At 41.9% G+C, this 24,194-nt stretch overlaps 1 protein-coding gene across 2 annotated transcripts in view; it reads left to right on the top strand.

Annotated features, from left to right (window-relative positions):
- Window positions 1-24,194, top strand: part of SV2C (synaptic vesicle glycoprotein 2C) — a 282,632-nt gene that overhangs the window by 103,313 nt on the left and 155,125 nt on the right. For both annotated transcript variants that reach the window (XM_063623107.1, XM_055252508.2), the window contains exon 3: window positions 14,956-15,136. In XM_063623107.1, coding sequence (XP_063479177.1) covers window positions 14,956-15,136 — 181 coding nt within the window. The remainder of the gene's footprint in view (window positions 1-14,955; window positions 15,137-24,194) is intronic.

Here is a 24,194-nt window from a genome sequence, read left to right as displayed (position 1 = left end):
CCTAGTCCTGGTGGCCTTTCTCCCTCCCTGTGTTAGGCTATTACTGCATTGCTGTAAAGAAATACCTGAGACTGGGTAATTTATAAAGAAAGGGTCATGATGCTGCAGGCTATAGAGGAAGCAGAGCGGCATCTGTTTCTGGGGAGGCCTCAGGAAGCTTCCAATCATGGTAGAAGGTGAAGTGGGAGCAAGCACGTCACATGGTGAAAGAAGGATTGAGAGAGAGAGAGAGAGAGGGAGTGTGTGTGTGTGTGTGTGAGAGAGAGAGAGATAGAGAGAGTAGGGGGAGGTGTCAGATACTTTTAAATGACCACATCTCATGAGAACCTACCATCTTTTTTTTTTTTTTTTTTTTTTGAGACAGAGTCTCACTCTTGTTGCCCAGGCTGGAGTGCAGTGGTGTGATCTTGGCTCACTGCAACCTCCACCTCCCGGGTTCAAGCAAGCCTTCTGAGTAGCTGGGATTACAGGTGCCCGCCACCATGCCCAATTAATTTTTTTGTATTTTTAGTAGAGACAGGGTTTCACTATGTTGGCCAGGCTGGTCTCAAACTCCTGACCTCAGGTGATCTGCCCGCCTTGGTCTCCCAAAGTGCTGAGATTACAGGTGTAAGCCACCATGCCCAGCTGAGAACCTACCATCTTGAAGATAGCACCAAGACATAAAGGATCCACCCCTATGATCCAAACACCTCCCACCAGGCCCCACCTCCAGCACTGGGGTTTGTGCTCTCAAACCCGCCCAAATCTCATGTTAAATTGGAATTAACATAAGATTTGCCATGACAAATATCCAAAGTATATCACCACCTCTACCCTCCCCTTCTCTCCATCTTTCCTCCTTGCAGTTTATCCTCTACACAGTTGCTAAAATGATATTTTAAGGAACAGATAATATCTAGTCTGTTTTTCAGCTGCCCCAAGGATAAAGCTCAACTCCTTGTGTTGACTCCAAGTTTTCCTCCAGCTTTCTCTCTTGCCACTCTCCCCCCACCCATGAATTCCACATTCCGTCTACCCTGAACTACCTAGAGTCCTCTTAGAGTGCTATGCTCTGACACACTTCCAAACCTTTGAAGATGATATTCTTCCCTCCCTTGGAACTTTCCTCTGAGAGTACCTTTTACTTGGAGGCTTCTCATTCATTATTCAAAACCCAGTACAACCATCACCCTCTATGTGAAGCTTCTCAGAATTCCCTAGAACTAATTAAGTAGTCTTTCCTTTTTTCCCCTTAAGCATAATGGACTCACCTTAATTATAGCACGTGTTTCATTCTGTGATAATTACTTTTTGCATGTTTTTAATCTCCCAGGAAACCAAAGATTCAAAGCCCTGGCTTCATATTAGAATTGCTTGGAAAGCTTTTAAAAAATACTGTCATCTGAACCCTATGCCAAAACCTTGTTGTTAAGCTTCACATTGCCTCTTGGATAGAGAAGAAATAGCAAATTATAGATAAAGAACCTCTGGGTGTGGCCTGGCATCAGTATTTTGTTTTTCTTAAAGCTCTTCAGATGATTCCAATGAGCAGCCAGAGTCTGAAACCTTGCTGCACTAGGCTGTGATCTGCTGGAGAGTGAAAACTGTGTCCTGTTCAAGTTTGTGCACCTCTCCTCCCTCCCTACTCTCATACCTTGCAAGATGCCTGGTTTATAGCAGGAGCTCAAGCAAGAGCTGTGGAATTAATGATCACCTGGTTCATTTGTTAGGTCAGTGATTGGGATTATTGAAGATTAGGTTCAGTCTATTACCACTTGTATTAGTCCGTTCTCATACTGCTATAAAGAAATACCGGACACTGAATAATTTATAAAGAAAAGAGGTTTAATTGACTCACAGTTATGCATAGCTGGGGAGGTCTCAAGAAACTTACAATCATGGCAAAAGGCACCTCTTCATAGGGTGGCAGGAGAATGAGTGTTGAGTGAAGGGGGGAAGCCCCTTGTAAAACTCTCAGATCTCATGAGAACTCACTCACTATCATGAGAACAGCATGAAGGAAACCACTCCCATGATTCAATTATCTCCACCTGGTCCCACCCTTGACATGTGGGGATTATTTCAAATCAAGGTGAAATCTGTGGGGACACAGAGCCAAAGCATATCATTCTACCCTAAGCCCCTCCCAGATCTTATGTCCTCACATTTCAAAACACAATCATGCCCTTCCAACAGTCCCCCAAAGTCTTAATTCATTTCAGCATTAACCCAAAGGTCCAAGTCCAATGTCTCATCTGAGACAAGGCAAATCCCTTCTCCCTATGAATCTGTAAAATCAAAAGCAAGTTAGTTACTTCCTAGATACAATGTGGTTACAGGCATTGGGTAAATACACAGATTCCCAATGGGAGAAACTGGCCAAAATGAAGGGGCTACAGGCCCCATGTGAGTCCAAAATCCAATAGGGCAGTAGTTAAACCTTAACGTTCCAAAATGATTTTCTTTGACTCCATGTCTCACATCCAGGTCACACTGATACTAGAGGGGGCCTCCCACAGCCTTGGGCAGCTCTGCCTCTGTGGCTTTGCAGGGTACAGTTGCTGCTTTCATGGGCTGGCATTGAGTGTCTGCAGCTTTTCCAGGCACATGGTGCAAGCTGTTGGCGGATCTACGATTCTGGGGTCTGGAGGATGGTGGCCCTCTTCTCACAGCTCCGTTAGGCAGTGTCACAGTGGGGACTCTGTGTGGGGGCTTGTATCCCACATTTCCCTTCCTTACTACCCTAGCAGAGATTCTCCATGAGGGCTCTGCCCTTGCAGCAAACATCTGCCTGAACATTTAGGAGTTTCCATACATCCTTAGAAATCTAGGCAGAGGTTCCCCAACCTTAATTCTTGACTTCTGTGCATCCCCAGGCCCAACACCATGTGTAAGCCACCAAGGCTTGGGGCTTGCACTCTCTGAAGCAATAGCTTGAGCTATACTCTGGCCTCTTTTAGCCATAGCTGGAGCTGAAGCAGCTGGGATTCAGGGCACCATGTTCCAAGGCTGCATAGCAGCCATGAAACAATTTTTCCCCCCTAGGCCTCCAGGCCTGTGATGGGAGAGGCTGCCATGAAGGTCTCTCACATGTCCTGGAGACATTTTCCCCATTGTCCTGGTGATTCAATGGAGAAATCTCCATTGAATTCAGCTCCTGTTACTTATGCAAATTTCTGCACCAGGCTTGAATTTCTCTCCAGAAAATGGGTTTTTCTTTTCTATCACATCATCAGGCTGCAAGTTTTTCAAACTTTTATGCTGTGCTTCCTCTTGAACACTTTGTGGCTTAGAAACTTCTTCCACCAGATACCCTAAATCATCTTTCTCAAGTTCAAAACTCCACATATTTCTAGGGAAGGGGTAAAATGCCACCATTCTGTTTGCATAGCAAGAGCGACCTTTACTCTAGTTCCCAAGGAGTTCATTTTCATCTGAGACCACCTCAGCCTGGACTTCGTTGTCCATATCACTACCAGCATTTTGGTCAAAGCCATTCAACAAGTCTCTAGGAAGTCCCAAACCTTCCCACATCTTCCTGTCTTCTTCTGAGCCCTCCAAACTGTTCCAGCTCCTGGCTGGTACCCAGTTCTAAAGTCGTTTCCACATTTTCGGGTATCTTTAGAGCAGTGCTTCACTACCCAGTACCAATTTAGTGTATTAGTCCATTCTCACACTGCTATGAAGAAATACCCAAGACTGAGTAATTTATAAGGAAAAGAGGTTGGCCAGGCATGGTGGCTCATGCCTGTAATCCCAGTACTTGAGGAGGCCGAGGCGGGCAGATCACCTGAGATCAGGAGTTCGATCCCAGCCTGGCCAACATGGTGAAACCCCATCTCTACTAAAAATACAAAAAGTAGCTGGGCATGGTGGCACACACCTGTGATCCCAGCTATGCAGGAGGCTGAGGCAAGAGAATCACTTGAATCCAGGAGGTGGCGGTTGCAGTGAGTCAAGGTTACACCACTGCACTCCAGGCTGGGCAACAAAGTGAGACCTTGTCTCAAACAAACAAACAAAGACATTTAATTGACTCACAGTTCCACAGGGATGGTGAGGCCTCAGGAAACTTACAATCATGGTAGAAGGCACCTCTTCACAGGACAGCAGAAGACAGAATGAGCGCTAACCAAAGCGGGAAGTCCCTTATAAAACCATCAGATCTCGTGAGAACTCACTCACTATCATGAGAACAGAATGAGGGAACCACCCCTATGATTCAATTATTTCCACCTGGTACTGCCCTTGACACATGGGGATTATTACAATTCAAGGGAAGATTTGGGTGGGGACACAGAGACAAAGCATATCACCACTTTTCTCCCTCAGCACAGAATTTGGAGTGAGAGAACCTCACAATAGATGGGGATCCCATTGGTGTTAAACTGATATGTGATGTCCGTGGTACACCACAAGGTGACTCGCTTTAATGTTCTTGATTCCTAAGACTTTTAAAAAATTGCTTCAAATACCAAGGGGGCCTGCAGAGCCATACATGCACAAAACACTGTAATGTCTCCTCCCTTGTCCGATGGGCATGCTGTACAACAGCCATTTGAGGAACGACATTAGAGAATAGATTGGGCTTCATTATTAGGACTCTTCTTCTACAGTTTGCTCAATGGATTCAGGAAAAGTGTCTTAGGCCCACATGTGCTTTTTAGTGCCCGGGTGAACTTAGGTAACAAGTAGCACTATTGCTTGACGTGGCATTATCTGCCCATGTTCGGTCTCTGCCTGAACCAGCAAACTTAAATGTCAGACTTTCCTAAGATAAAAGTCAAAGATGTGCTGTAGACTGCATCTGATATTTACAGTTCTTTCTAGCTAAGATGAGCTGGCTTTTGTTGTAAATATTCTCTCATGCAAATTAGGAAGGTTTTCTGCCTTTGTACATATGCCTTTGATGTTATTACTTTCTTTGCTTTTATTTGATTTTGTGAAAGTCCATAGATGCTTTTGAACACATAATGGCCCCTACCTGTGGCTACTAAAAATAATAATTGAAAAAAGTGAGGGATCAGTTTTAGAAGCCTATTAATTATGTATTTAAATAGTTTCAAATTGCAAAAAAAAATATATGTCTTCGGGATTTAGAAAATTACTCTTTCAGTGCTGTTTCAGGTGTCTTCTTTTCAGAACTTGAGTTAAGGAAGGTGAAAAGTTGTCATTTCACTTTTTCTACCATTCCAGAGCCATCTTCTTTTCTTCCTGCTTTTTCTTTTCCATCACTATTTTATTTCTCCACTTTTCTCTTTACCTGATGCCAATAGTAATATTAATAATTGTTGGTCAGGTGCAGTGACTCATGCCTGTAATCCCAGCATTTTGGGAGCTAAGGGCAGGTGGATTGCTTGAGCTCAGGAGTTAGAGACCAGGCCTGGGCAATATGGTGAAACCCTATCTCTACCAAAAATACAAAAAATTAGCTGGACATGGTGACACGCACCTGTAGTCCCAACTATTTGGGAAGCTGAGGTGGGAGGATCACTTGAACCTGGGAGACAGAGGTTGCAGTGAGCTGAGATCATGCCCCTGCGCTCTAACCTGGGTGACAAGACCCCCTCTCAAAAATAATAATAATAATTGTTGCTTATTGAACAACTGTGTGTTTTACACAGTACTAAGCACTTTATCCCATTTAATCTCTCAAAACCCTGTGAAGTAGGTACTGTTATTAGCCCCACTATACAGAGGAGAAAACTGAGGCAGCACAAGGAACTTAAGTAACTCTAGGTCACACAGCTAGGAACTGGTAGGGAAAGGGTTCAGATCTAAGCCATCTGTTTTAAGAGCCCAGGCTTTTAACTATCTGCTGTCTGACCCAAAGTTCAGAGTGGTAAATGGTAGTAGAATGAAGACTAAGGATACTGCATTTGATTTAAAAAATAATAACAGTTATTTTTCCCCCATCTTAACCCCCATTACTTTAATAATGGATTCACTTCTCAACACTATTAATGAAAGAATTTAATAGAACAAGTACTGAGCTTGAGATTTCATGCTATCATTTCTAATCAGACACAGAATTTGTAACCAGTAATGACAAAAAATAGCAAATTGTGGATAACAAGGAGATGTTACAGCCTACTTAGCATCTTGGGTGGGGGGCAGGGACAGCTGGAGAGGGACAGTGGTCCCTGGAGTCAGCCTTCTGTGGATTCTGATGGAGTCTGGCCAAGGGAAGACCACACTCAGCCAACCATTTTGGGGTTCCATGAGCAGGGACAACAAGGCAGCAGCTGTGAGAGCTTACACATCAGTGAGTGGGTGGGGAGGTCCATAAAAGGCCAACAAGGGAAAGAGGCACCCCACTCCCACCCCCATGCACACAGAAAGGAAAGGCTGGGCCAACTTTGCAAGACTAACTGACCCAACATCTAGCCCAAACCAAGCACTTGACACAGGTGGAAGCTAGAAAACTGGCCTGAGATCTTAAGTCTAGTTAGAGGGAGACTAGAACTAGTCCAGGGTACGTTGGCACCTTTGTCCAGGGATTTTTCTAGCATAAAATGAAAAAAAAAAAAAAGACTCTTTGAGGAAATAGGAGAGAGGGAGCTTACACTGATGTGTAAGCTTTCACAGCTGCTGCCCTGTTGTCCCTGCTCCTGGAACCCCAAAATGGTTGGCTGAGTGTGGTCTTCCCTTGGCTTCCTAGAATTGACCTTAAGAAGACATCATTTTCAGTGTTGCCTTTAGTAATAAAACAAACCAGTTTGCAGTGACTATTCCAGTGGCTGATTTCTTTAAGCACAAAGCATACCTTTAGGGGTCTTAGAGGCATGGTAAAAACCCCCTTACCTGACTAAATCAGGTCTGGTAATTAGTTGGTTAGTAGAAAAGTTGGTAAAAGCAGGAAAACATGCAAAAATATAAACATGTATGCAAATATGGTGTTTTAACATATAAACATTCATTCATTTGACCATCTTTGGATGCAGAGTGAGAGATTTTTCCTCTGAGTTGGGCTCTTCAAACTGGAGTTCCCCATTGTTTTCTTTGCATCACTACACTCATTCTGCAGCTTTGATTTTTAGTCTTAAGTTTCTTTAAAGTGGAGTGAGACCTTAAAAACACATGTGCCTCAATCTGAGCACAGGATCTTTCATCTTAATGATTTTTCTCAGTCTTTTTTTTTTGTATTGCTCACATTGCAGTGATTTTCTTTTGCAAGTCATCTTCCCCAAGTCTTTCTTACATTCACTTTCATAGAAATAGCTCCCTTTCCTTTCACATTCAGATTTCATTATTTATGTGATTGGTGTTAAATTAAATGCATAATTAATAACAAACAGAACTGGCATAAAAAGTTGGGTACAAACATAGGCAACTCTTGAGAAGCATAAAATGCTGCTGGTGGAAGCAGAAGGAAGATGGGTGAGTGAAAGGAAAACACTTTCAGTGATGGTTTTTGGTGTGTTTGTGGGAGGGTTGGTTACTTTATTGGGTTAGTGAAATGGAAACTGGCCGACTGATGTTAAAGGGAAAATTATTTGTAATGCTTGTTAAAGCATAGTCAGGACCATGACAACAGGTGTAGGGACCACTACAATGGGTTTTGCAGTATAGAAGAGAGATCAGGCTCAACTCTAGTACAAAAAGGAAAAGTGTGAATTTAGAGCCAAGGACAAGGGTGGGAGAGCTAATGGATAGAAAATTACCAAGAAGGATCTACCGCCATACCACCCTGAACGCACCGAATCTCAACAGAAAATTACTTAGAGGAAACATCGGGGTAAAGAAGATTTTGGATAAATTGACCTAACTGGATTCTTGCTGAAGACAGACCAGGGTGATCAGATATTGCCCAGGGGATCTGATCAGATATTGAAGACAACCAGCCATCTAGAGTCGGGGGTTCGCTGACTTGGCAGGATTCTTGCTAAAACTAGGCAATGCAGAAATGAACACAGAAGTCCATACTTCATAGTCTAGTTGAGAAGAATGGTCCAAAGACTAGGGTTTGGTCAAGGACAGATTGTGTGTCAGTGGGCTTCTATTGTAGACATACCTCAGATTTGTGGAAGAAACTCTACCTTTGGGAAAATAAATGCACCTACTTCTTATGAAAGAAGTAATAACGTCTAAAAAAATGAAGCATTATTTGAGTAATAAAGCTTTATTTAATGACGGTCCATATTATTCTTTTCAACCATTTCCAGAAATGGCCTTATCATTCAACAAAAATCTACTTTTATTTTTCTTTGACTCAAAAATTTTGTTTTAACCTAAGAAGATCTGCATATAAAAAGTGAGTGTGATTGTCACCTCATGGATATTATCAATTGTATGAGTCAATTCTCACACTGCTGTAAAGAAATACATGAGATGGACTAATTTATAAAGAAAAGAGGTTTAATTAGCTCACAGTTCTGCAGGCTGTACAGGATGCGTGGCTAGGGAGGCCTCAGCAAACTTAAAATCATGGTGGAAGGCAAAGGGGAAGCAGGCATGTCTTACATGTCTGGAACAGAAGGAAGAGAGAGAAGAGGGGGGTGCTATACACTTTTAAACAACCAGATCTGATGAGAACTCACTCACTATCCCAAGAACAGAAAAGGAGAAATCCACCCCCAAGACCCAATCACCTCCTACCAGGACCCATCTCCAACATTAGCGATTACAGTTTGACATGCAGTCTGGGAAGGGACACAGACCCAAAGCTTATCATTCTGCCTCTGGCCCCTTTCAAATCTCATGTCCTTCTCACATTTCAAAATACAATTATGCCTTCCCAACAGTCTCCCAAAATCTTAACTCATTCCAGCATTAACTCAAAAGTCCAAAGTCTCATCTGAGACAAGGCTAATCCCTTCCACCTATGAGCCCATAAAATCAAAAACAAGTTAGTTACTTCCAAGATACAATGGGGGTACAGATATGGGGTAAATACTGCCTTTCCAAAACAGAAAAACCAACCAAAAGAAATTGGCTACAGGCCCCTGGAAGTCCAAAACCCAGCAGGAGAGTCATTAAATCTTAAAGCTCCAAAATAATCTCCTTTGACTCCATGTTTCACATCCAGGTCACACTGATGCAAGAGGTGGGCTCTGAAGGCCTTGGACAGCTCCACCCCTGTGGCTCTGCAGGGCTTAGCCTCCATAGCTTCTCTCAAGGGCTGGCATTGGGTGCCTGTGGCTTTTCCAGGCACAGAGTGCAAGCTGTCAGTGGATCTACCATTCTGGGGTCTGGAGAATGGTAGCCCTCTTGTCACAGCTCCACGAGGCAGTGGCCCAGTGGGGACTCTTTGTGAGATCTCCAACCGCACATTTGCCCTTTGCACCACCCTAGTAGAGGTTCTCCATGAACCTCTACTAGGAAGTAACCTCTACTAGAAGTCTCACTTCTGCAGCAGACTTCTACCTCAACATCCAGGCTTTTCCATACATCTTCTGAAATCTAGGCAGAGGCTGCCAAGCCTCAGCTCTTGCACTCTGCACACCCATAGGCTTAACACCACATGGAAGATGCCAAGGCTTATAGCTTGAACCTCCTGAAGCAGCAGCCTGAGTACCTGGGCCCCTTTGAGCCATGGCTGGAGGTGGAGCGGATGGGATTCAGGGAGCAGATGGGATGCAGGGAAGCTTCACAGGGCAGCAGATCCCTGGGCCTGGCCCAGGCCCACAGAACCATTCTTCCCTCCTAGGCCTCTGGACCTTTGATGGAAGGGGCTGCCATGGAGGTCCCTGAAATGCCTTCAAGGCATTTTTCCCATTGTCTTGGCTATTAGCAATTGACTCTTCTTATGTAAATTTCTGTAGCCTGCTTTAATTCCTCCCCTGAAAATTAGTTTTTCTTTTTGAAAGCATAGCCCAGCTACAAATTTTCCAAACTTTTACACTCTGCTTCCCTTTTAAATATAAATTCCAGTTTCAGGTCATTTATTTGCTCATGCATATAAACATAGGCAAGATATATATATATATATATATATATATATGAATGATGGAATACTACTCAGCCATAAAAAAGGAATGAATTAACAGCATTTGCAGTGATCTGGATGAGATTAGAGACTATTATTCTAAGTGAAGTAACTCAGGAATGGAAAACCAAACATTGTATGTTCTCACTGATATGTGGGAGCTAAGCGATGAGGATGCAAAGGTACAAGAATGATACAATGTCCTGGCTAACACAGTGAAACCCCGTCTCTACTAAAAAATACAAAAAATTAGCCGAGTGTAGTGGAGGGTGCCTGTAGTCCCAGCTACTCGGGAGGCTGAGGCAGGAGAATGGCGTGAACCCGGGAGGCAGAGCTTGCAGTGAGCCGAAATCGTGCCACTGCACTCTAGCACTCTAGCCTGTGTGACAGAGTGAGACTCCGTCTCAAAAAAAAAAAAAAAGAAGAAAAAGAAAAAAAGAATGACACAATGGACTTTGGGGACTTGTGGGGAAGAGTGGGAGCGGGGCAAGGGATAAAAGACTATAAATATGGTGCAGTGTATACTGCTTGGGAAATGGGTGTGCCAAAATCTCACGAATCACCACTAAAGAACTTACTCATGTAACCAAATACCACCTGTACCCCAATAACTTATGGAAAAATAAAAATTAAAAAAAAGAAGCTGCCAGGCCACATCTTGAATGCTTTGCTGCTTAGAAATTACTTCCACCAGATATCCTAAATCATCTCTGTCAAGTTCAAAGTTCCACAGATCCCTAGAGCAGGGGCACAATGCCACCAGTCTCTTTGCTAAAGCATAGCAAGAGTGACCCTTGCTCCATTTCCCAATAAGTTCCTCATTTCCATCTGAGACCTCCTCAGCCTGGAATTCACTGTCCTTATTGAAATCAGAATTTTGGTCACAACCATTTTAAAAGCCTCTAGGAAGCTTCAAACTATCCCTCATCTTCCCATCTTCTTCGGAGCCCTCCAAACTGTCAAACCTCTGTCCATTACCCAGTTCCAACACTGCTTCCCATTTTTCAGTGTCCTTATAGCAAGGCCCCACTTATTGGTACCAATTTTCTGTATTAGTCCATTTTCGCACTGCTGTAAAGAAATGCCTGAGAATGAGAAATTTATAAAGAAAGAGGTTTAATTGGCTCATAGTTCTTCAGGAAGCGTGGCTGGGGAGGCCTCAGGAAACTTACAATCATGGTGGAAGGCAAAAGGGAAGCAGGCATGTCTTATATGTCTGGAACAGAAGGAAGAGAGAGAAGAAGAAGCAGGCATGTCTTGCATGTCTGGAACACAAGGAAGAGAGAGAAGGGGAAGGTGCTACACACTTTAAAACAACCAGATCTTGTGAGAACTCATTCACTATCACAAGAAAAGCAAAAGGGAAATCTACTCCCATGGTCTGATCACCTCCCAGGCCCCACCTCCAACATTGTGAATTACAATTTGATGTGAGATTTGGGCAGGGACACAGACCCAAACCTTATCATCAGTGAATTCGGAATACTAATACAGAATGTTTTTCATTGAAAATCAGTTTATAAATAAATGGTGCAAGGAATTCTAGAGTAATGCATTAGCCATGCATTACCGAAGTGCTTAAAATAATTTTTAAAAATTGATGGGCTAAAAGTTGGTATGAGAAAAACACTATCATTTCCTAAGTTGTTCTGTTTTGTTTAAATATGGTTTAAAATGGTGTTGGGGGAAAAGACATGTCCCCTTAGGGATTGTCAGAAAGAATCAAAAGTAGCTTAGCAAAGAGACAGAAATGTAAATGTGATATTTATCAGGGGAAATGAGGGTATGATTAAATAAAATGGAACCAGCCTCTACGTCAGAAAATACCTTAATGAGGAAGTCATACTTGAGGCCTCTGTGTCATCTTCTGAAAGACTAAGAGCCTGGACTGGCCAGGAATGGCCTTCACCAGAACTATGGTAGGAAGAGTAGGTTGAGTTTATTTCTCAGGTCAGCCTCAACCTCCTGAAAGCCCAGCTGAATTAAAGTCTTCATTAAATTCATGAAAGGATACAAGAGTCACAGCCTGGCCTCTTTTAACATCGCTCTCCTGGAATTGAATGGAAAGTCAGCTTCTAGTTCTGTGGAAGGCAGGTCCCACGAGAGGTGAGCAGCTTCTAATTCCATAGCTCCTGCTTGCCCTTTTGAGAGCACCAGCTCATCTAGCAGGTCTTGCCTGTTTCACATCTTTGGAGTTAAAACACTCTGTAGCCTTCATCTCCTCCCCTCAAACATGTATTTAAAAAAATACGAACTTTAAGTTAAAAATGTATTAGAAATGTTGTCTGTTTTATTGGAAAGCACCCTCAGATTCTAAGGTATACACATATCGCTTGGGGGTCTTACTCAAATGCAGACTTTGAGTCAGCGAGTTTGGAGTCGAGTCTAAGAGTCTACATTTCCAGTAAGCTCCCCAGGGCAGGGAATGGGGGGACTGGTGTCATTGGTTCAGGGGTCTTACTTTGAGAAGTGAGGATCTAAAAGACCTGATTTCAAGTTCTGACTTCTGACAACTGTTTTCTCACTTGTAAAACGAGGGGCTTTGGATGAAGATACCTTTTAAGTCTGCCGGTCTGCAGCATTTCAAGGTACAGAGAGAAGGCTGGAGATTGTCTAGAGCTTGATCTCTGCTCTGAGTTTTGAAGGACTCCCCGTTATAACACTGTGAATATAGAAAGGAAAAGTGAATGCAAACAGGGAAGGAAATACAGTTTGTGTCTGACAATCCCAGAGTGGTTACAATTATTCACCTAATGCCTTTGCCAACATTTAAAGGTTTGGCTTTAATTAGATCACATGATCCACAAATGAACATTCTAATTGTGCTGTGTTTGTCTCCAATAAGCTGTTGGATAGGATTAATTCTTTCCATAGAATGCCCAATGCAACAGTTCAGTTTTCAATACAAATTAAGTGTAGTCACAAAAGATTACTACCTTTAGATCTTAAAAAAAATTTTAAACAGAGTGCAAGTAAAGATACAGTGAGATATGACATTTTTTATACTATGTCAGTCACGGAGGAATTTAATACCATTTTGAAATCTTTCTTATCCTTCGGATTCCCCTCTGATATTCTCTTGTTAATAAAATGTTCCCAGAGGCCACGTGAGAATTAGTAGCCACCTTCTGCCCCTCTGCTCCCATTTACACTGCTGTTGGGGTGCACACCACATGGTTGGGCTTGAGCTCATTTAGTTTTGTATCTGTTTGTGTCCTTCTCTGAATTATGAGTTCCTTAAGCCATCCTGACAGAGTAGGAAAAAAATTTGGATGACTTGGAGCACAGGTACATGAGTTTACACTTCTGCATTGTTCTGTTCTGATCCTATGATCCCAGGAGGCCATTCTGCCTTCGTTTTTTATAAGCCACTTTCCCCAGACTGTAAATCCCATACTCTCAGGAGTCTGAAAGTCCGAATGCCTTCAGGGGAAGGTGGTAGGAGGAATGCAGAAAGCAGTGGATGGTGATAGTCTAGGGGGCAGTAGGAATCTTGGTTAACCTACCTTGCCCCAAGATCTCAGACGCATTTTCTTTAAACACAACAGAGTTGAGCTCAAACAGAAATTAACACCCAGCTAAAGACCTTGCTTCACATCACCTGGTTTCTGGTTTGCACATAACAGGGGCTCCTAAGTTAAGCTTAGCAGAAAGAACAGTGGAAATATTCAAAATAATTAACAACAAGGATAGCCAGGGAATCAAAATAGCATGTTTATAGCTCTAAGCATTACCCTATAGCATCAGGTTTTAACCCTTTAGTTGCTGGATCAAGGGAAAGTCCAGGACTTCCCAGTGGAGGGGCCAGGGCAGTTGAGCCTGGTGAAATGGAATATCAGCCCTGAGAAAGACCCCCAGGCTTTAGTCAGAGAAACATCATTTCACAACCCTGGCTAGCCACTTACTATCTGTTAGATCAAGTTGAATAATCTGTCTGAGCCTCAGTTTTCTCGTCTGTAAAATGGGTTAATAATACTCACTTTGCAGGACTGTGGTGAGGATTAAGTGAACCAACATATGGAATGTTCCTCAAAGAGTGCCTGGCACAAACAGATGCTCACTCAGTGAAAGTAGTACCAGGGGCTGTTGTTTACTATTATCTTTAAAAGATAATAAGTGGTTATCGATTGAATGCAGACAGCTTGTCTCTGTGTTACTCATGCTTTCTGTAGTCAGATAATTCAGGTGGACCACAAGAGATCTTGGTTTACTGTTGCCATCAAGGTGGCTTACCCCAGGGCTCAGGGGCTGGGTGGGGGCAGTTCTGAAGGACATAAGGAGAAGGGGATGGGGGAGGCTTTGTTCCCTGGGCTGGAGCTATGTGAAAGACTCCCAGGTCTTTAGATCACAGCATCCACAGGCCGCTCCTGATCTATAAAAGCTCACTTTCTGATTTGTAGGCATTTTAGAAGACACAGATATTCTTATAAAGATGCTTAGCTAGTGATTATCTTCTGAGAGGCATGAGTGGCAAACTTGAGCCTCTTATGCTATAACTAAGAGATCTGCTACATAGGCATTTCCCTGGGTCAACCCTTCTGCTTTTGGAATCCCTCGCGCTGCACTGATACATTCTCTAAATTGTCTGCAGGACACGCACTGGGTCTCATGATATGAGGAATCTCTATTGAGAAGGATGATCTGTCTATAGTCAGCACCACAGTACAGAGAAAAATATACCCTCCACACCCAGGCAAAGGTTGACCACCCTATTCTCTGTAGTAACCCAGCCTAAATAAAGACAGCTTTTATTTTACAATTGCTCACAACATTCACCATTCACTGTAGCTGAGTGTACTCAGCTATCTGCAAAACAGCATCCCTGCATTATTGATGTGAGGGTCATGAGACTTTGCCAAGTGTTTTTCCCATATTGCTTACTCTTCAACTTGAAAACTGATTACTGTGTCCTGAAGGTTATATTTTTAAAGGAAATTTTCCCCATGCAAAATGCTGGAATGTATTTTGTTCCTTGTTCACTTGCTGTTACATGTGTCATTGACTCCCAATCTCTGATGTGTTTCTTTGTTTTCTGTGTGTTGCAGGCAGCATAGTGTACCTCGGGATGATGGTGGGGGCGTTCTTCTGGGGAGGACTGGCAGACAAAGTGGGAAGGAGACAGTCTCTTCTGATATGCATGTCTGTCAACGGATTCTTTGCCTTCCTTTCTTCATTTGTCCAAGGTTATGGCTTCTTTCTCTTCTGTCGCTTACTTTCTGGATTCGGGTAAGGTTTTCTCCTTCATATTTTATAGTAATGTGTTTATTCTTCATAATTCTCCACTCTAGACAATCTTATTAGGAGAAAATTATCCCTTCACACATCTCCTTCCATATCCTCATGTCAGCCCTGGAAACCACAATGCTGGTTCTTAGAAATATAATTATCAACCTTTAAATACAGGACAGACGGGAACACACACCTATGTTTTCATAGCTGATTATTACTTCTAGAAGATGAGTATTGTTTTAAATGGAATGCCATTTCTATAGTAGAATACATTCATACATATATGCTGCTTCTAAAAATTTAACGTAAGTAGGAAATAGCTCTGGTCCTACCTGTTATGAACTAATTAAAGATTTGAACCATTCAAGCATGCTCTTAAATTCAGGATTAGAGTGTCTCAAATAAATGCACTTTTATTGATCTATGTTTACTTGGCATATTTAACTTGGTAGAAAGCCTCCTTGAGACAAAGCCTCCTTGAGACAGAAGTTCCTGACTTCTGTTGAATTAACAGAAGTTGTGCTGTTACCCAAATGCAGTGGTAGAGTGTAGCTGATGGTGTAATCATTTTCTTTAAAGAGCTTAAAGCACTTATAACTATACTAAATGAATCCATACGCATAGAAAAACCTAATAGCTCAATAAGGAATATATGAGAAACTTTGCTTCAATAAGAAAAAAATAGTAAAAATATAAAGTTTTTGTAATGAATGGGTACTAGGCTTAATGCCTGGGTGACAAAATAATCTGTACAACAAATCCCCACGACACAAGTTTACTTATATAACAAACCTGCATGTGTTCCCCTGAACTTAAAAGTTAAATATATCTATCTATATCTATATATATATATATAATTTTTGATTCATGATTGGGAACTTAGAGACTTTTTTTTTCAAGATGTCTAACACAAAATGAATCTGTAGGCATAATATACAATTTTTAAAAATAAATGAAGAAAATGAGGGAAATGGGGCTGGGTTATAAACCTTAAAAGCTATCGGTCGTGGTTGTTGGTTATACACCACCACAACCTACAAAGCAGAACACAGTTTTGTAGAAAACAGGTCAGAGGACTATAGCATGTCTTTCTTAATTATGTATAGTAGCATTTCCCACAGCTCCTCCTATGCTACATTCTGCACACAGTGAGCACTTAGCAAATACTTGACTAACTTGCACAAATTTTAGGAGCTTTCCTTAGAGTGAAGACAGTGCATTTCAGTAAACCAAGATGTCTGGAGAGTTTGGGAAAGTGTAAAATATTTTGTTCTTGGAAAAAAAAAAATGTTCAGAATCAATCATTTGCTTTGTAGTGATGGAGAAAGGGGAGAGGAGGCTTTTTCTCCACAGGGGAGCCCCTTGGTGTTCAGTTTCTATGAGATTGGCTACATATGCTGCTGACTTGGAGATGGATTTTGGATCATGGATTCAAAGGGTTTCAGCAGACCTAAATGTTGAATGATTGAATGAATGAATGAATGAATGAAGAACAGATGTTACTTGGGGCTATTTGTTAAAGGACCTTCTCAGTGAGTAGGTCCATAGGATAAGATATTCTTGCCATCAGAAAAGGCCAAGCTTCCTTCTCCCTTTTATTATCTATGTAATACCACTAGCCTGTCAAGAGAAGGCTAACAGCGTTAAGTGCTAAATTTTCCAGTCCTTTCAGTTTGCAGTCTTTTTTGGGAAATTGAAGCAATATCCGAAGACCCAAAAGTACATGACTGTGGTCAAATTATTGGGGCAATTTTAATTGCCAATCTGGATTGAGACATAGTCATCCCAACAGACTGTAGAGAAAAAGGTCCATTTCGGTGGCTGCAAAATATTCCAAACCAATGGCCTGTCCAGAAGCGATTTCAAGGGCAACATAAAAGCAGAGACAACTTAGATGTATTCTTGATATTATCCTCATTCCTATTGCAGACAAATCATTCTTCAGCCAACAGGTCAGGACGGCTGGGGGCTGGGAATCAAGAAATCCAGGTGTGCCCTGCTCCTGCCCATTATCACGGAGTCTTAGGAAAGTCACACAGGCTCTCCTGCCTGCTTTTTCTTTTGTAAAAGAAGACATTAGGACTTTGCATTCTACCTTGGAGTGTGAAGATCAAATGAGATGATGCATTGAAAGTACAAGGTAGAGAAGATAATGTAGGATAATGTTTAGAAACACTCACTCATAGTTTGGCATTTCTTATCTCCTTTGTTCCTCCTCACATACATTTTGCTAAGCTGTCCTATGCTGATTGCCTTGGAGTGACAGCAGGGGAGGAGGCAGAAAGAGACCCCTTTCTGGCTTTTTAAATTTCAAGTCTGGCGCATGCAAGAAACAGAAAGGCCTAATCAGGGACAAAATATTTGGGAGAAAACATGACAAGTAAAATCAAGCATAAATCAAGTTAATCTCTATAATAAATGGTGAGTACCTAGGCTGGGGACGGGGCTGAGGGGGGAGTCATGTGAGCTTAGTTACCTTAGTCCAGGTGGCAAAATCTCTGCAGAGTTTTGTGGGATCCAGCGGCTGACAGGACCTGAGAAATGAAGTTGTTAAGGAAAATGAGGGAAGAAATCTGTATTTGTCAGCATTCTCCAGAGAGATAGAACCAATAGGAAAGAGTGGATAAGATAGATAGATGATAGATAGATAGATAGATAGATAGATAGATAGATAGATAGATAGATGTAAGAGAGGACTAATTAAGGCAATGGCTCACACAGTTATGGAGGCTGACGCGTCCCATGGCAGGCCTTCTGCAAGCTGGAAATGCTGGGATGCCAGTAGCATGGCTCAGTATAAGTTTGAAGGCCTCAGAACCAGGGAAGCTGATAATATAACTCTCATTCCAAGGCTAAAGGCCTGATAACTCAGGGTGCTGCTAGTGCAAGTCCCAGAGTCCAAAAGCCAGAGAACCTGGAGATCTGTCGTCCAAGGATAGGAGAGGAAGGATGTCCCAGCTCCAAGAGACAGTAAATTAGAATTTCCTCTGCCTTTTTGTTCTCTCCAGGTTCACAACCGATTGGATGGTGCCCACCCACGCTGAGGGCAGACCTTCTCCACTCAGTTTACCAATTTGCATGCCAATCTCCTCCAGAAACACCCTCACAGACACAGCCAGAAATAATGCTTTACTAGCTGCTATAGTTTGGATGTTTGACCTTTCCAAATCTCATGTTGAAATTTGATCCCCGGTGTTGGAGGTGGGGCCGGATGGGAGGTTTTTAGGTCTTGGAGGTGGATCTATCATGAATAGATTAATGTGAATAAGTTATTGCTCTATTAGCTCCCATGAGAGCTGCTTGTTCAAAAATAAGCCTGGCACCCCCAGCCCTCTCTTTTGCTTCCTCTCTCACTGTGTGATCTCTGCACATGCCAGCTCCCCTTTGCCCTCTCTCCTGAGTGGAAGCATCCTGAGGCCCTCATCAGATGCCCAGTCTTCCAGCCAACAGAACCATAGCCAAATAAACCCCTTTTCTTTATAAATTGCCCCACCTCAGGTATTCCTTTATGGCAACAAAAATGGACTAAGACACCAGCTGTCTATGTATCCCTTAATCCAGTCAAGTTAACATGTAAAATTGACCACTGCAATATTTTTCTTCTTCGCCAAAGTTTATGGGCTATTTTACTTTTGCTTGCTTTGTGAAATGCTACCTTCACGGCCCAGGGTTTTTCTCAACAGCTCTAGAATTTATCTGGGAACTCTGTTTCTGAATCTCTGAGGAGTCTCATCAAAGTCTCTTTTTCTCCAATTCCATTCCAATTCAACTCAAAAAGCATTGTTAACACCTACTGTACTCACTGGAACCATGCAAGACCTTTCATGGATATAGCTGAGCCCTCACCTCAAGTTGCTTACAGTCTGTACAGACAGGCAGCTCTTCCAGTCCCCACCTTCCTAGAATTAGAGCCTGAAAAGTGGGCACAAGGGGCTTGGGAATCTCAAAGAGGAGGGAGAAAACAATAATAACATTGGAATAAGAAACTTTCCATTTAAATGATCTTGTTTTCAAAGGCATGTCGTATTTAAACCCTCCATTCCTATTACTTATTAACTCAGTACAGAAGCAGCTGAAGTTTTGTATATTCTTTTTTTATTTAAACTTTCTTTATTAAAACTTAAGCCAGAGAATTAAGATTCTCATCCTAGAGACCTTAAATAAAAGACCATGTTATATCTACTTAAACAACTCCCTCCAATCATATCTGATCCAGTTTTTAAATTGAGAAAAACTAGATGAAATAACGTTCCAAAATGTTGGGAATGTTTCTTTTGTGGGCCTCTGGTGCACAGAGCACCCCACACTCCACACATTTCCTAGGAGTACAGTACTTGCCATCCTTTCTGCTTTGAAGCTTCTTCTCCCAGGGCCCTCCCACTCACAGCTTCCCAGAGGCGTTTCCTGAGACCACACACCCAATGGGTCTCACGTAGTTTCCTGTTTTGTCTCCTTGGCAGCACTTACAATTGATGCCTGGAAATATTTACTTTTTATGTTCTTCTTTCTCTCCTCCACCAGCATGTAAATTCCAAAGGGCTGGGACTGTCGTCTTGTTCAACATTGCTTAATTGCCCGTGGCAGAGTGGGCATGGGTATTGTAAAAGACAGTGGAGTTCAAGCAGCAGCCAGCATAGTCTTGACTTGCAGCCATCTGTAGCATTGGCTAGTTAATCATGAAGTGAAATAGATAGGAAGCCTACTCAATTCTTACTTGATCTGTATAAGTAGAAAACTTCTATGACAAGTGAATGAAAATCTAACTTGAGTCATAAAAGCAGAGTCATGTCCCCTCCATCATTCCCAGACTGGAGCTGGTTTACAGACCCAGAACCAACTGAATGAAGGGGAGGCTGGGCCTCCTTGAAGAAGGATCTTGGTACACAGCTAAATATTTGTACTGTTAGTCTTTCTCCCAGCTTCCCCAAAGGGACTGAAGGCCTTTTACCAGGATGAGTGTGCATGGGAGAAAGGAAATAATCAGACTTCTCAGGGCCTGTGGACACTGGCTCTAAACTGACACTAATTCCAGGAGACACAAAATGTCACTGTGGTCAACCAGTCAGAGCAGGGGCTTATGGAAGGCAGGTAATCAATGGTGTTTTAGCTCAGGTCTGTTTCACAGTGGGCCCAGTGAGTCAGGCACTGAATCCATCTCGTGCCTAATTCCATAGTTCTGGACCGCATAATTGGAACAGACCTACTCAGCAGCTGGCAGAATTCCCACATTGGTACAGAATCCCCACATTTAATTGGTACAGGGCCTGTCCATCAGCTCCATTTACTAGGAATTTTAGAACAAAGAGAAGTTCTAGGTCAGAGAGTCCAAACTTTCCATTTTGCAGATTGAGGTGCAGTGGCGGAACCAGGAATAACTCAGCTAGGACTTAAATTGCAATTAAAGTCATTTTAAACTTGCAACTCTGTAAATAAGTAAACTGTACATTCTGAATCCAAGGTTTACCTGTGTGTTGATTTTATCAAAAATGCTACAGATTTCCAGTTGCTGTGTCTTATTTCATTGCTGAAGCATCATTAGCAGCACTGTTTCTGCATATAAAGGGGACTGGAAGGAGTTCTTATTTTTTTATTTCATTTTATTGTTAGTTTTATTTTGTTTTTTGAGATGGGATCTCACTCTGTCACCCAGGCTGGAATGCAGTGGTGCGATCATGGCTCACTGCAGCCTTGACCTCCTGGGCTCAAGTGATCCACCTGCCTCAGCATCCTGAGTAGCTGGGACCGCAGATGCATGCCACCACACCCAGCTAATTTTTAAAAATGTTTTGTACAAATGAGGTCTTCCTATGTTGCCAAGGCTGGTTTCAAACTCCCGGATTCAAGTAATCCTCCTAGCCTTGGCTTTCCAAAATGCTGGGATTGCAGGCATGAGCTGCTGCACCTGGCTAAGCTCTTGTTTTAAACTGAGATCTACTTGGTTTTATATTTTTATTGTCTGCAAATGTGCTTTCCTCTTAATTCATCAAACCAAGTCATGAGCATATCTTCTTAGAAACGCAAATATGTCCAGCTGCCATATTGTATGTGACTTTAAACGTTTGTTCAGTACAATGAATGATTCCCCTGCCTGAAGACAACAGTGTTTCGTGGGAAGGAGGACTAGGACATCACCAATTATTCATCTGTCTATCACTTTCCTAAACGAATCTCACACCAAGAAACAGACACTTTCCTCCCCTCTTTTGTTATAGAAAATTAGAAAGATGGGAAATGGAGTTGGCACCATTGATTCATTTTCATTTGACCCAGAATTAAATTATTTGTATCCAGTCACTGTTAATTATGGGAATGATAGTACTTTGGATGCCAAGCAATATCAGAGTCGGGAGCTTCTCACTGAGGGCCTGACACTGCTGAGCAGGAAGGTCAGGAGAAAAATGTAACAGCAACAGAAATTAAAATGAAATTTCAATGTGTCTGTATATCGTAAATGAAAGAATAGTAATTTCTTCCTCTGTGAATAGAGTCTACCAAATGTGTACTTCATAGCTATTTGCAGTATTCATTCATTAGCTGTATTGAGTTATAGTAAGAATAACTTGGCTTTGTAGAAATCATCACCATTAACTGGAATTATTCAGAATACTTTATATGTAGCATCCCATTTATTTCCACAATTGTTTTAAATAATTAGTCATGTAAAAATTGTGTGCCTTTTTTATTAGAAAATTGAGGCACAGAGGCCAGGCACTGTGGCTCACGCCTGTAATCCCAGCACTTTGGGAGGCCGAGGCGGGCGGATCACGAGGTCAGGAGATCGAGACCATCCTTGCTAACACAGTGAAACCCCATCTCTACTAAAAGTACAAAAAATTAGCCAGGCGTGGTTGTGGGCGCCTGTAGTCCCAGCCACTCGGGAGGCTGAGGCAGGAGAATGGCGACCCTGGGAGGCGGAGCTTGCAGTGAGCCGAGATCACGCCACTGCACTCCAGCCTGGGCCACAGAGTGAGACTCCGTCTCAAAAAAAAAACAAAAGAAAGAAAATTGAGGCACGGATTGATTATTGCTTCCAAATGTTCAACAGACACCCAAGTCTTCTGAATTTTGGTCTGATTCTGAGCTATGAGGTTTTTCCCTTCAAAGCAGTCTTTTTCTTAAAATAATCATATTGGAAAAATGCAGCTATTTAAAATTGTTTAAATAACTCTTAAATGTATTTTAAAATGTATTTTATCAAACACCTCTATAGTGCTTGCCGCGTGAGAGATGCTGTGTTCAGCACTTTATATTAGTAAATATTGACTCTCATCAGTGACCCAATGAGAAAGATGCTATTCATTATTCATATATCTTAACTATATGTCATAAATGAGGAAGTTGAAGTACAGAGAGGTTAAGTTCCTATCTGAGGTCACACAGTAAGTAATGTAATCAGGTTTCATACCCAGGCAGTCTGGCTCCAGGGCCCATGCTCATAACCATCAGGCTGTGCTGTGCTTCAGACTCAACCAGAAACGTTTCTGATTTCATATGGCACAATGTATACATGATATGTGCTCATATGTGTTTGAACAGCTCAGTCCAAAAATATCTCTGGCCCCGGAGCATCAGAATGGAAAGACCTTCCCCAATATGTAAAACGAGGCAACAGTCAAGATTATCTTTAATCCAAAAATAGTATCAAACCCAAATTGTAAACAACGTGTCAGTGTTTTCTTACAGCTGCGTTGTCCAACATGATAACCACTAGATTCATGTAGCTACCAAGCACTTGAAATGTGACTAGTCTAAGTTGAGATGTGTCGTAAGTGTAAAATACATAGCAGTGGATTTCCAAGACCTAGAACATATAAAATAATGCAAAATATCTCAATAATTTTACATTGATTACACGTTAAAATAATATTTTACATATATTGGGTTAAATGACTATATATTAAAATTAACTTTATGTGATTGTTTTGTTTTAATGTCTCTTCCAGAAAAATTTAAAATTACATATGTGGCTCACATTTTCTATTGGAAAACACTGTCTTAGGCAATGCTTTTTACTTTCCAACAAAAAGGCTGATCTTTTGGACACCCTTTGTTTCCCAGTATACCCTTTGGCAAAGGTACTATTGATCACAAAGGAGAAGGAACAGAACAAAAGATCTTCCAGACCTACAGTGTATAATTGTGAAAAATTAGCCATATGCACTCTTTAGAATTCACTCTGTGGAGCCCACAGCAGGTATTTGTGTGCTTCACGCCTGCACCTCCAACAACTGGTGATGTGCCTGGCCCAGAGTTTGACTGGGTGAGGAGGTGGATAGAGGGATAATGGGTGGACAATGGGTCAATGAAGGGTAGGTGGGAGGATGAGTGCAGGAATGGATGAGGAAGTGTATACAGCAAGAGGCTAGATACATCTGCATGTTTTATCATTTATTATAGAACATCATAATGATCATCGCCATCTTTATTCACGGCACCTTTAGATGCTATAGGAAGGCATTCTTCCAACTCTATCAATAGCTAATTTTTTTTCAAGACAGCATTAAAGTCTTGATCCATGACTACGCCACTTCCCTCAGTGGTACTAAGTCTGCTACTGTGGATGCATAGACCTCCACAGTTTTAGGGGGTTAGGCCACCAATCTGATAGCAAACCAGGGCTAAGGGAGTTGAATTGCAGCTGTTTTCTTAGCAATGCAGTTTTCCCCACAAATTATATACTTAAAGATCAATATTTTTTAAATAACCAAATTTTCTACTCATTATCCTATTCATAGTTTACGTAATATTTAGAAAATGACAACTTCATATATTGAAGAATATTATTTTTCAAATTGTGGCTTTGGAAATTGAAGGACTAAAGCTACCCAAATCATCCATCCTTTGGCATTGCCACTGGGCACAGGACATTCTTGTTCTTGATTTGATGATGAGTTCAGTTACCAGTATGTGTTTTTCTCCCATTTCTATCTTTATCACTGATAGCAAACATGTGCCTTCTGATCTATACAGCAACCTTATTTTCTGTGCCAACCTAGCCTATTCAGAAAGAGTGTTAGGTGTATGCTCTTTCGTCTAAGCCTCTGAACAATATCCC

Source organism: Symphalangus syndactylus, chromosome 18 (genome assembly GCF_028878055.3).
Source record: "Symphalangus syndactylus isolate Jambi chromosome 18, NHGRI_mSymSyn1-v2.1_pri, whole genome shotgun sequence".
In the NCBI taxonomy this organism is placed as follows: Eukaryota; Metazoa; Chordata; class Mammalia; order Primates; family Hylobatidae; genus Symphalangus; species Symphalangus syndactylus.
This window is presented reverse-complemented; position numbering and strand designations above follow the sequence as displayed.